Source organism: Cicer arietinum, chromosome 4, assembly GCF_000331145.2.
Source record: "Cicer arietinum cultivar CDC Frontier isolate Library 1 chromosome 4, Cicar.CDCFrontier_v2.0, whole genome shotgun sequence".
Lineage (NCBI taxonomy): Eukaryota > Viridiplantae > Streptophyta > Magnoliopsida > Fabales > Fabaceae > Cicer > Cicer arietinum.
This window is the reverse complement of record NC_021163.2, coordinates 12,787,649-12,800,733: the sequence shown is the minus strand read 5'-3', so window position 1 is coordinate 12,800,733 and position 13,085 is coordinate 12,787,649. Positions and strand designations below refer to the sequence as shown.

General features: G+C 31.6%; 2 protein-coding genes across 2 annotated transcripts; both read left to right on the top strand.

Annotated features, from left to right (window-relative positions):
* Window positions 1-5,468: 5,468 nt before the first annotated feature.
* LOC101488297 (probable fructokinase-7) lies at window positions 5,469-8,233 on the top strand. The gene is made up of 6 exons (XM_027333272.1): window positions 5,469-5,795; window positions 6,361-6,573; window positions 6,654-6,851; window positions 6,999-7,139; window positions 7,289-7,405; window positions 7,810-8,233. Exons 1-6 carry the CDS (start codon window positions 5,484-5,486, stop codon window positions 7,933-7,935), a joined length of 1,107 nt encoding a protein of 368 aa, XP_027189073.1. The 5' UTR covers window positions 5,469-5,483; the 3' UTR covers window positions 7,936-8,233.
* Window positions 8,234-9,021: 788 nt separating this feature from the next.
* LOC101515544 (uncharacterized) lies at window positions 9,022-12,973 on the top strand. Its single transcript, XM_004496569.3, has 7 exons — window positions 9,022-9,380; window positions 9,475-9,506; window positions 10,604-10,701; window positions 10,810-10,892; window positions 11,641-11,718; window positions 11,800-11,898; window positions 12,363-12,973. Exons 1-7 carry the CDS (start codon window positions 9,297-9,299, stop codon window positions 12,654-12,656), a joined length of 768 nt encoding a protein of 255 aa, XP_004496626.1. The 5' UTR covers window positions 9,022-9,296; the 3' UTR covers window positions 12,657-12,973.
* The last annotated feature ends 112 nt before the right edge of the window (window positions 12,974-13,085 follow it).

Here is a 13,085-nt window from a genome sequence, read left to right as displayed (position 1 = left end):
GTTGTTGCAACATTTGATAGAATTTCTAATGATAAGATTATTTTAATTGCTCTAGTCGTCGTTTAAGGTGAAACAAAATACCAACAATGTAAATATGATGTAACTTAAATGATTAAATGTATTTTGTCTTTATTTTATCAAATATGTAAATTATAGCATGCGCAAAAGATTTGAGTTGTAATAAGCATAAAGTTTATCATGAAGAAATTAAACCAATGACATAAAAATACTTTTAAGCAATGATTTGCATTCTTTGAGTGACTTTAAATCATCACCAATAATTTTAGATGTATACGGCCATGATATCTTTATATATCCACCGAAAGCAATAAACAAATAAAATTGAAAGAATCTACCAATGAGGAAAAGTTTGCTTGAAACAAATCTATTGATAATGTGTTGAACATCAATCAGTGTTATTATCGTTGTTATTGTCAACTTAATTTGATGTGATTTAGTTTTGCAGAAATAAAAAGAGGTGTGATAACAAGTAGATTTCTTAGAAGTCGACCACTTATATTGTAATCTCCAATAAGACGAATTCTTTTACGAATACCTCTTTTTCTTCCATACATGAATTTGCAATCCTAAAAGTTTTTATGATTTGATTCATGCTCCCAATACTCCTCGGACTAATGAGCTTATTTGGCACCCTCCTATAATTTGTTGTATCAAATGCAACATAGATGGCACCACAAAAGGTTGTCTTGGACGAGTTGCTTGTAAGGCATATGTTGAGATAGTAATACTATTTTTGTTGGTTGCTTTGCTCAAAACTTAAACATCTCCACCGTTTTTCATGCATAACTCATTGGGGGCTATGAATGCAACAGAGATAGCTATTAAAAAAAGAGTTGATTATCTATTTGTTTGGAAATAAACTTTAAATTGGTGACTATTGCTTTTAAAAATAGTGAGATTGTTCCTTGAAAGTTAACAAACAAGTGGTTGAATTGTGGTAAGATAGCTAAAAATATGCGTTTTATTATCTCTAATTTCTTCAGATAAGGAAATCACTATGTAACACACTATTGCTTTAAGTTTTCAAAGTAATGACTATATTTGGTGGAATACTATCCCTTTTTGTATTTTAGAATTGAATATTTGTAATAAGTTAGGGTTTTCTAACTAATGATTTTAAAGGGATTAATATTTTGTTTACTCTGTATTATTTTTTCCTTCACCAAAGTTTTATTCATTTGAAATTTACTGGTAAGATTTTGAATGAAACAATATTCTTTATGCCTTGGTTGTTTCACTTTGAGTTTTGACCTAGTCCCCCAATTGTTTTTGTAATTTCTCATTTTTCTATATGAATGAGTGTTCAGGGAACTGCAAATAAAAGTTAACTGTTTTTTATTAAAACAAATATAAAATTAAGTTAAAATTTTAATTTTCTTAATAGTAATTAGACATGAAAAAATCACTTAACAATAATAAAATAATTAGAAATTAGATATTATATCCAATAAAATAATAAAATATTAGGATGTGAAAATTGACTCCTTAAATTATATTCATTTAAAAAAACACAATATTGATCATCAATCAGTGAAATAAATAGAAGTTGAATGAATTATAAGAGAAGATCTCGAATTCAAACTCGAGAAAATTAATATAACAATTAATTTACTAACATTTACTTGTAAAAAAATTGATTAACTATTTGTTAATTATATAGGCCTAAATGAATGTTAGGTTTATTTTACAAAAATATTTATTATCTTTATGATAAAAAATAAATACCATCCATGTACCAAAAAAAGAAAAGATATAAAGACATCATTTTATTTTTGGCTGAAATTATTTTTGATTAATTTATTTTTGTCAAAAATAAATTTTTAATCTCAATTTTCAAAATTTAAATTTTGATCTCCACTATTTTTTATTGTGTGAAACTTTCATTAATGACATGACACTTATTTAATTTGGATAAAGTAGTTTATATGTCATTATTATTGTAATTAATTTTTATTAATATATTAACATATTTAAATTTAAATTTATAAGTAAAATAAAAAATTATTTTTAATATTTTAATGTATAAATAAAATAAATTTAAATATGAAAAATAATATTAAAATATTTAAAATAAAATTTTAAATATGTTAATATATAACTCACAGATGCAAGTGTTAGATTATTAATGAGAATACCACATTATCAAAATTCATGGTTGTCTTAAATATTTTAGATGTTATGTTCTAATTTTAAAAACGAACCTATGTTAACAAAAGTGTAATTTTAATTATTAAAAAAAGGACAAAATTAATTAAAGTACCTGAAAAAAATTCTAAATTTTTTATTTCCTTAAAAGAATATATTCACTTTTAATTTTTATTTTGTTTTTTATTTTTTTGTAAAAAAAGTAATATTTTTAGTTCTTATAAAATTAAAATAAAGATTAAAAGTAAATAAAAAAATTTTAGAGACTAAATTTTAAAATAATAGTTTTATAAGAATAAAAAAATATTTTATTCTATTATAAAAATAAAAAAATTGAATTTCTTACCCACAAAACTAAAATAAATTATTTAAGCTCCTGTAAATTATAAAAAAATGTCAATAGCCGACATGTCAAATGGAAAAAGAATAAAATTGAATTAGTAATAAAAGAAAAAAAGAGACTAAAAATTCCTTTTGTACATGGACCAAAAATAGATGGAAACTTGTTCATTTATTTGTTTGGAACTTTACATAGTCGAATCCTCCCTTTTTGAAGAGAACAATACAAATTTCCATGGTTTTAAAATCAACAGATTTATCCCATAGTTGCATTGCATTGCATGATCCTTTCATTCTTTCTGTAAACTCTAAACTATTAACTTTTCGTTCGTATCTGAAGGCACGCTTTTCCCTCTTTTACATTTTCAACACTCTGTTTCTTGGTTCCAAATTCAAATCCCCTTCCTCAGATGGCACAGTTTACCCCCTCAGGTTTTTTTCATCTTTCTTTTCTTTTTCTTTTCTCCGCGGTCTTGTTTCACAATATTCAATCTATTCATTATTCGTTATCTGGGTTGGATTGGAACACGTATGCTTGGTTAGCTAAAGATTGCGTCTTTAAGATTTTTCTGATATTGGGTTCCTGTTCTATTGGATTTGTTTCACTGTTTCAGATTGGAAATCATTTTTTTTTTTATTGCTATTGTTTCATTGAATGCATTTTTTCCTTTTTTTTTATGCTTGCATGCAGAGAAATAAAATCACAAACGATGATGGGGTCTTCGTTACTTCGTTTTCATCGTCGTTCTTAACGTGTCTGTGATTTGCATTTCATTAGTGTTCTATACTGATTTTTATGTGAAGATCTGATTGGTTAGTTATTTTTGTGTGTGTCTGTGTGATTTGGGCAAGGTTAATTGTTGACATTGTATTTGGGCAAGGCTGTTTTTTTGTGGGTAATTTTAAAGTACATGATTTTAATGGCTTCACCAAGCTCGGTTCATTTGAGAATTGAGGTCATGTTCTTGGCTCAAATTTGATTCACCTTAAAGCTTAGAGCTCTTCTTTGGAGGTTCATAGAAGAGTTCTATGTAGCACTAAATATACTTCATATTGAAGGTGTGTCTCTGTCCGAACATGTCATTGTCCAATACATGTCGGTGTATGACACTTATACGACACTAATACATGTAGTTATATTCAATTACTTCCACATTTTCAAATTATTATGAGTGTGGACGAGTCAATGTTAGTGTCTGGTTGGCCGCGTCAATGCTTCGTAGCTTCTAATTTTTTATGAGTGATTCAAATTTTCCATCAAATTCTTTTTAACATAAACTATGTCTTGTTGCAAAATAATTTAGTCATACCAAAAAGATAAAATCAAATAAATTAAAGCACGACTATTACTTATTCGAAAAAAAATGACTTATCAAGTATGCTTGTTTGGTCACGAATTGAACATACCAAAGATAAAATTTATAAATGGGTATAAATTTTGAATTTATCAATTATATTGAATTGAGTTGTGATTGTGACCTAGCTCACAAACTGGTTTGTCTCATCGCCAATTCCATGTGAAGGTCATGGATGGTAATGTTTTCCGGGTGATATTTGAATTCAAAATACCTGAACTTTATCTTTATGGATTTTGGCTATTAGCCATTTAGGATGTCATGTTACCCATGTGAAATGATTCTTTTATTTCATACTAATTAGCATAAGAGTATTGTGGTATTTCACATATTATTATGGCCTTTTTTTTTATTTTTATTCTTGTTACTTTTCTACAGTTATCAGTAAAATTTTCTGAACCTACAATTCATGTTGATCTGAAGCTACTATGTTTTGCAGGTAAATCTGATGATCTCACAAACGATGGCTGCAACAAAACAAGTGATCTGGTTGTTTGTTTTGGTGAATTGTTAATAGATTTCGTGCCAACAGTGGGCGGAGTGTCCCTGGCTGAAGCGCCCGCTTTCAAGAAAGCTCCCGGTGGTGCTCCTGCGAACGTGGCAGTTGGCATCTCTAGGCTCGGGGGTTTAAAATCACAAACGATGATGGGGTCTTCGTTACTTCGTTTTCATCGTCGTTCTTAACGTGTCTGTGATTTGCATTTCATTAGTGTTCTATACTGATTTTTATGTGAAGATCTGATTGGTTAGTTATTTTTGTGTGTGTCTGTGTGATTTGGGCAAGGTTAATTGTTGACATTGTATTTGGGCAAGGCTGTTTTTTTGTGGGTAATTTTAAAGTACATGATTTTAATGGCTTCACCAAGCTCGGTTCATTTGAGAATTGAGGTCATGTTCTTGGCTCAAATTTGATTCACCTTAAAGCTTAGAGCTCTTCTTTGGAGGTTCATAGAAGAGTTCTATGTAGCACTAAATATACTTCATATTGAAGGTGTGTCTCTGTCCGAACATGTCATTGTCCAATACATGTCGGTGTATGACACTTATACGACACTAATACATGTAGTTATATTCAATTACTTCCACATTTTCAAATTATTATGAGTGTGGACGAGTCAATGTTAGTGTCTGGTTGGCCGCGTCAATGCTTCGTAGCTTCTAATTTTTTATGAGTGATTCAAATTTTCCATCAAATTCTTTTTAACATAAACTATGTCTTGTTGCAAAATAATTTAGTCATACCAAAAAGATAAAATCAAATAAATTAAAGCACGACTATTACTTATTCGAAAAAAAATGACTTATCAAGTATGCTTGTTTGGTCACGAATTGAACATACCAAAGATAAAATTTATAAATGGGTATAAATTTTGAATTTATCAATTATATTGAATTGAGTTGTGATTGTGACCTAGCTCACAAACTGGTTTGTCTCATCGCCAATTCCATGTGAAGGTCATGGATGGTAATGTTTTCCGGGTGATATTTGAATTCAAAATACCTGAACTTTATCTTTATGGATTTTGGCTATTAGCCATTTAGGATGTCATGTTACCCATGTGAAATGATTCTTTTATTTCATACTAATTAGCATAAGAGTATTGTGGTATTTCACATATTATTATGGCCTTTTTTTTTATTTTTATTCTTGTTACTTTTCTACAGTTATCAGTAAAATTTTCTGAACCTACAATTCATGTTGATCTGAAGCTACTATGTTTTGCAGGTAAATCTGATGATCTCACAAACGATGGCTGCAACAAAACAAGTGATCTGGTTGTTTGTTTTGGTGAATTGTTAATAGATTTCGTGCCAACAGTGGGCGGAGTGTCCCTGGCTGAAGCGCCCGCTTTCAAGAAAGCTCCCGGTGGTGCTCCTGCGAACGTGGCAGTTGGCATCTCTAGGCTCGGGGGTTCATCTGCATTTATAGGCAAGGTGTATATCTATGTCTCTTTATTTAGATGGTTATTTGGTTTCTTGTTACTATGTGCACGCTTTTCCAGTTTGATTTGTTCAAATCTTCATATTAAGATATTTGTAGTGTGTTAGGATATTCAAAATTAATTACACTTCTCTATAAGAAACACTTGCTTGATCTACTACGTGTGTTTGTTTCAAGGTATACAAATAAACCCCCTGAAAAGTGAGCTTGAGAATGTAACATTGTCATGTTTGGTTGAAGTTTAAAAAAGTATTCGCAAGGGTTGTGCATTCTGTGGAATATCTTTTACTCGTATTTTCTATTTTTTATTCACATAAAATAAAAATCATTTTAAAACCTAACTAGCTATAACTTCCCACGTCTATATCATTCTAGCTTTTTTCCCCTTATTTATTGTTGAATTAAACAAATTTTAAATATATTCTTAGAAATATCTTGTAGATTGTATATAGGAAGAATACTCCTGATAGTAGTATTGTGAAGATTATTGTTTTTGGGAATATGCATCTATGTTGCCTGAGAAAATGATAGCTTAATTCCTTGCGATCGATGTTTTAGGTTGGAGCAGATGAATTTGGGTATATGTTGGCTGATATTTTAAAGCAGAATAAAGTCAATACATCCGGCATGCGGTACGATACTAATGCAAGAACCGCATTGGCTTTTGTTACACTTAAAGCTGATGGCGAGCGCGAGTTCTTGTTTTTCCGAAATCCTAGTGCTGATATGCTGCTGGATGAGTCAGAGCTTGATCATGACCTCATTGAGAAGGTGCTTGAATTTCCGTGTTTATAAAATGTTGATAAAGACCTTTGGTTTAAGTCTGTATATACTTTTAATACTGATTGCAGGCTAAAATATTCCATTATGGTTCCATCAGTTTGATTGATGAGCCATGCAAGTCAGCTCATCTTGCTGCCTTGAGGATCGCTAAAGACTCCGATTGCATTCTCTCGTATGATCCGAATTTGAGATTGGCACTATGGCCATCAGCTGAGGCAGCTCGGGAAGGTATAATGAGCATATGGGATCTAGCCGATGTCATAAAGGTAAATTTTATTTGGCTAGATTTTAAAGGCCATCACACATTGTTTAATTTTTTTTTCTTTTTCTGTTTTGTTTTGAAAATAAAAATTCCATCATTCTTTTTTCTTTCCTGTAGTTGATCTGAAGTCGTATTTTTTAATGTATTGCAGATAAGTGAAGACGAGATTACTTTTTTGACTGGTGGTGATGATCCTTATGATGATGATGTTGTATTAAACAAGCTTTTTCACCCTAATCTCAAGCTTCTAATTGTTACTGAAGGGTCAGAGGGTTGTAGATATTACACCAAGGTATGCTTGCCACCAATTCCTCATTTCATTATTTTCTTTGCTCTTCTATGTTCTTTCTGTGCCGGTGTGTATACCGGTGTTTTAACCAATATTTGTTTCTCTAATGAGTGTACTGAAATGTTGGTTATGATTTCTAAATTTGTGTGTAGGATTTTAAAGGCAAAGTTGGAGGTGTCAAAGTTAAACCTGTTGACACAACTGGTGCTGGTGATGCGTTTGTTAGTGGGTTTCTCTACAACATAGCGTCTGATCCAAGTATTTTTGAGGTATTTCATATATTTTTACACATTCTGGATGTTTATTAAATTATCTATGCTCCATATGCATACTATGAAATAAAATACTATTTGTCTCGTAAATACAACTCATTCAACTCATATGGTAGTTGCTGGACATTTGATATATTGGAGTGTGGGCTCGCCGTCAGACTCTTAAGGAAAAAAAAAAATACTATATCTTATGTTCTGTTTTGGCACTCCGTATTTTCTGATGTGCTGTTTCTAGATGCTATTTAATCTATGTAATATCGAGACTTTAAATTGAAGACGCGTTCGCATCATACCTACACATTTAGTTATATTCAATAATGTTTAAAATTTTCAAATTATTATTAATGTCTATGTGCATGTCGTATCGCAATTGAAATTGATGAATTTATTTTATGTGATAGAATGAGGAGCGTCTCCAAAAAGCTCTACATTTCGCCAATGTATGCGGTGCCATAACCGTGACGGAGAGAGGGGCAATACCTGCACTACCTACTAAAGATGCTGTTCTGCATTTCACCAAAATATAGACACCATCTTCGTATACAATGTAGTGTTGGTTCAAATTATATAATAAGTTCAAATTGCTATCTCAAGCTATGGCTATAGTTACACATAGCAGCAGCTGAGCACACAGATTAGCTTAGAAGCAGATTAAGTGTTGTAGACTTAAGATCTGCAATAAGTTGCTGGTACAATAAAAACACCGAAGAAATGAAGAATATCTTAGTAGCGTTTACTTTGTGAAAATATTTGTTATTTTTCATTTTCTAAAATTTGTATTAACGATATGAATTTCAAATCACATGCCTATTTCTTTTGACTGAACTCTTTACTCAATGCCTAGGCAGTATGACATGGATGGTGCAAGGATAATGAGCATTTTTAAGTTAAAAGAAAAAGAAAATGTAAACAGGATCTGCCAATGTTTGTTTAACGTATAGTTACTAAATTCAACTAAGTTTCTTTACTGCATTAAAATATGACCATGGTTGGGCAAAGTGAATAACCAATCATGATTTGCCTAAATTAACAAATTCAAAACAAAAATGATACACCATTATAACAAATAATTCATTAATAAATATAACAACTAAATTTTATAAAAATAACAGATTCTAGAATTTAAAGCATAAAAAAAGTACTACCAAATTACAGGATTTTTTTTCAATTTATACCGATTGTATAAGTTTTACAGAACTATAATCATTCATATTATGTATGATCATATTTCATCTACTTTAATAAGAAATCTTAACTTTGATTGAAAAAAAAAAAGTGATGAAATCTTAACTTTGATTGAAAAAAAAAAGTGATATAAGTGCTTATTAGCATTACAATTTTTTATTTTCTTAATGTATTCTCCAGTTGAAAGCCATATCATAATCATTTGAGGTACTAAGACAATTTAAAAAGGATGATATATTTCCAGTTCTGCATCAAATTGAATATTTATTTTTAGATTATGTGGTGTGGTTTTCATGACCATATTTTAAAAATAAAATAAAAAAACTATTTTAAAAACTTATTTCGTCAAAAAAATTCACTCAACTCATGTATTCATGTTTACCATATTTTCTATAAGTGATAATTAGCATAAAATAAAATAATCAAGAAAGAAGAAAGAAGCAAAATCGTGCATATCATCATTTTCTTGCTGCGTTGCTAACGTGTTTGCAAGTTGCGAAAGGACTAAACCGTCCATCTACAACAACTAATTAAATTATCTATACCACCGTCAGGTCGTTTCGGCTTCGGATCTTTAAATCAAACCGCTTTTTTTGTACCGGACGTCGGCGGAGACGGTCGAACCGGGTGCCTTCGGCGACGGAGCTGGTGGTGGCACGAGACGGAGTTGTTTAATGCTAGTGATTAGTGATCGAATTTCGTAATGGCTTCTTACCCCTCGCTTCGCCCCGAGATCGGACCCGACGGTCTCCCTAGAGAATCTTCCGTCATCAGCTACACTGAGAGGGTTCTCTCTCTATTCCTATTGTCTCTTCCCTCTTTTCGCCATTGAATTCAACATTACTTAGTTATTCATTGTTTTTCTTATTATTTTGTTGTAGATCATCGAAGAGGAACAACTTCAATTGCATAAGTAACTTCTCTCTCTCTCAATTGCATAAGTAACTTCTCTCTCTCTCTCTCTCTCTCTCTCTCTCTCTCTCTCTCTCTCTGTCTGTCTATTTATGTTAATGAATTTGTGCTCCAACTGTTAATATGTGGCTGCACTTATTACATTGTTTCAAATTTGGTTATTTTATTCTAATGATGAAATCAAATTGTATGATATATGGAGTTTTGCATATAATTTCTTATTGGAAAAAACTTAGGTGCATCTTCTTAGATGTTTTTCGAATAGTTTGTTATAATCACACAAGATGTATTCAAAGTTAAGAACTATACAATAACACCTAAGGAAATGTAACTAGTTTTGTCCTTTCTTGTTCCCTAGGAATTGGATACTTTAGAATGAGTTTTCTTCTTCTAATTCTATGCAAATCCTTGCAATAACAAGCAACCACTGAAATACAATTGATATCGGTGCCCAGAAGATGTTTGGAAACTGATATTCTTTGTTGGGGGTGATAGTGTGGATGGTTTTAGGTCAATAGTTGTGAGAGATTCAATTAGATTTATGGAAGATGAAGAAGCAATGGCATTTTCAATGGAATATGATTTTTGTTATCTGTACTGAAAATGTTAGAATATTAAGGTGAATGGAATCAATTTTACTGTCTTTTTATGGTAACACTAGTAATCCATGTTTTTGATGTACTGCAAGGTTTCTACTGGTAGAATGTATACCATGGAATATGGGTAGCAGTGTGTGTTTCTTTATCTTGTACGTAGATCATCGAGTGAGAACTGTGACTTGTGTTTAAAGCTAATCAGTTGATTGAGATCAAGGAAGAATAATTATCTTAGTTTACCTATCTGGAACTAGTATCTAATTTGGGGACACAATTTTTGAAATTTTAGTAATTAATCTTATGAATTACAGAAACCAGTAAATATATGCTCTTTTGTATTATTGTTAATAATATAGAATGAGACTTTTGCAGTAAATATATGCTCTTTTCTATTTATTGCCCCTGAAAACTTTTGCAGCCAATCAAGTAACTGGACTCAATCACCTTAATCTCTTTTTTTAATTATAATTATTGTTGTTGTTCTTATTATTATTATTTACAGATACATTCAAGAAAACTATTCGAAAATTCGCAATGTGGAACGCGAGCTTGCGAATCTCACGCTTGAGATGAAACTTACAGCTGGACCCAAAAAATCAGGTTTCTGAATATTACTGTTGCTCATTATGATTTTAAAAAGGTTGTTCTTCCCTGGTTGTTGTAGTGAAATGACTTTGCTTTTCTTTTATGCATGGTGCATACTTTAAGCACTTGAACATTTGAGAAAGAAAATAGAACAATCAACTGAGAGAATTCATGCGGCCAAGCTAAAAGAAGAACAAGCGCGGAAGGTATTTACTTTAATATTCTCCATTTTTCTCCTGCTGTTTTCATAATGTTAACATTTTAGTGATGTTGGTGCTATGTCCTGCACTATGCCAGCAACACTACCTTCTTACTGTGTGACTGAAGATCTTTTCACTATCAGCTCAACAAAGTCGCTAGAATAGATAAGATAACATGATAATATATGTTGATAAATTCATGTGATGATTATGAAGTGCTCAAATGAATTGTTCAAATTTATCACTAATATTTACTAAGTAGTCTTGTAGGGCAAAAGTTAGACAGTGCTTCAAGATACATTCTTACTCAGTAATGATCACATCAATTGAAGATAACATTTTTTATTTTTAAGCACGTTAGTGATCAAGTGCATGTAAATTTGTGATCAGTCTAAATAATAATAACTAAATGGAAGTTTTACATAATTTACGTAAAAAGTTTTCCTCTTCCTGTTTCTTTATTTGTTGAATGAGAAATGCTTTATTCTCTAAAATAAGATCTCTGAATCATTATTTGTGTGAATAACAAATGAATTGATAAGCTATTCTTTTACTTTTTCGTTTGCTCTTTTCAGTCTTATGTAACCATATGAAGGTGAACACAAGATATCGGTGTGGGTGCAGTATAACTAAATACGATCTAGAATATTATTTAAATGGATTGGGTGGGAGATTTGATCCACTAAAATGTTAACAATGAGTATTGCCAAGCACCTTTTTAACCATAATTGATATCTTGAATGTTTTGCTTCAGGCGTGGGAATCAGCTGCAAAAGTAGTGAAGGATGAAGAAACGATAAAGCAGAAGCTATGTGAAGATTTGAGCAATTTGGTAAGTTGATTGTGCAATCATCAATGAAGATATAATATACTACTTTTAAGCTAGTTGTTTGATACTAACAGTCTTATATAGGTTCAAGAGAGCAGTAGTTCCCAGTTTGCTCGGCTGGCGGAATTAAAAAGACGATTGGAAGCTTTGAATCCAAGTCACACAACAACTAATCTTAATCATGTATGTGCTTCTCACTGTATTAAGCATTATTAGAGCTGTATAGTTAACGGTGGCTTCTATGCTACACACCTAATGTTGGGCTGTATGCAACACTTTCTGGGCTTGGGGCACTTGTCAGAGGAATGTCGTTGTAACTTCTAACTCAATGTCTGAGCTTCATCTTTTAGGCATCCATCCAGATAGGAAACTAATAATATTCCACTTAAGTATTTTGAATTTCAAACTAAACTTTTTTGTGATCCAGGAAAATATGTTGTTGGAAACGTGAATCTCTTTGCATGAATGTTTTTATTTCAGGGTTTCATCATTTAAGTTGATTAAACTTTTAGACAATCATGTACGATATGCTTGGGTCTGTCAGATATATATGTCGAGTGTCCAGTTATTCTTCTAACATGTTTCATAATATGCATATTTCATATTAGACCAGTAAATGTTAAAATCATGAGTTTGAATTGTGTTAGGATGGGAGCTCAGAAAGTTCTTCCCAGGATAGTAAAACGCAAGATGGTTCCTCTATTCCCACCGCAAGGGAAACAAGTGGGGGGTCAGCGGGTACTATTACCGATCAAAGTAATGGTCAGAAAGTTGCAATGACAGATAGACCTAATCAGCAGCCTCCTAATGAAGGTGAAGGAAGAAATAAAAAGAAAGTCAACTTCCAATTAAAAGGAAAGGGAATTGGTGCTGTGTCCAAGGGTAGATCTTCAGCTGCTGGCTGGACTGGTGCTGGCTTTGATGTAGATGGCAGAATCTGAGGATAATATTAGAAGATACTACTGTGCTACATATATTTTGGGTGGGAAGTCCAAACTTTCTGTATAAGGTATATCCTGTTGTCCTCCATTCGTGTTACTTGTTAACATGGAAATGTTGTCTTCCCTCTATTAGTCAATTGTATTATTTTCCTAACAGTTGGTTGACACAGTGATTGACCTTCTGACTTAGGTCTGATAGCACTAATTTGTGAAATCCTCTGCTACTACTTTCAGGCACCATGTCAATATTGACTTGGATTACCTTTTGATTATGCAAGTTGTCACAAATAAATTTTAGTTTCAGTGTTTTGAGCTAATGAGTATTCTGTAATCTGCCTTTTCTTTTGACGTACCCTTAATCCTTATGGTAATATTTGATGAAACAACTGTTGCTGCTTTCACGGCTAATTTGGAAAGAGTCAATTGAGT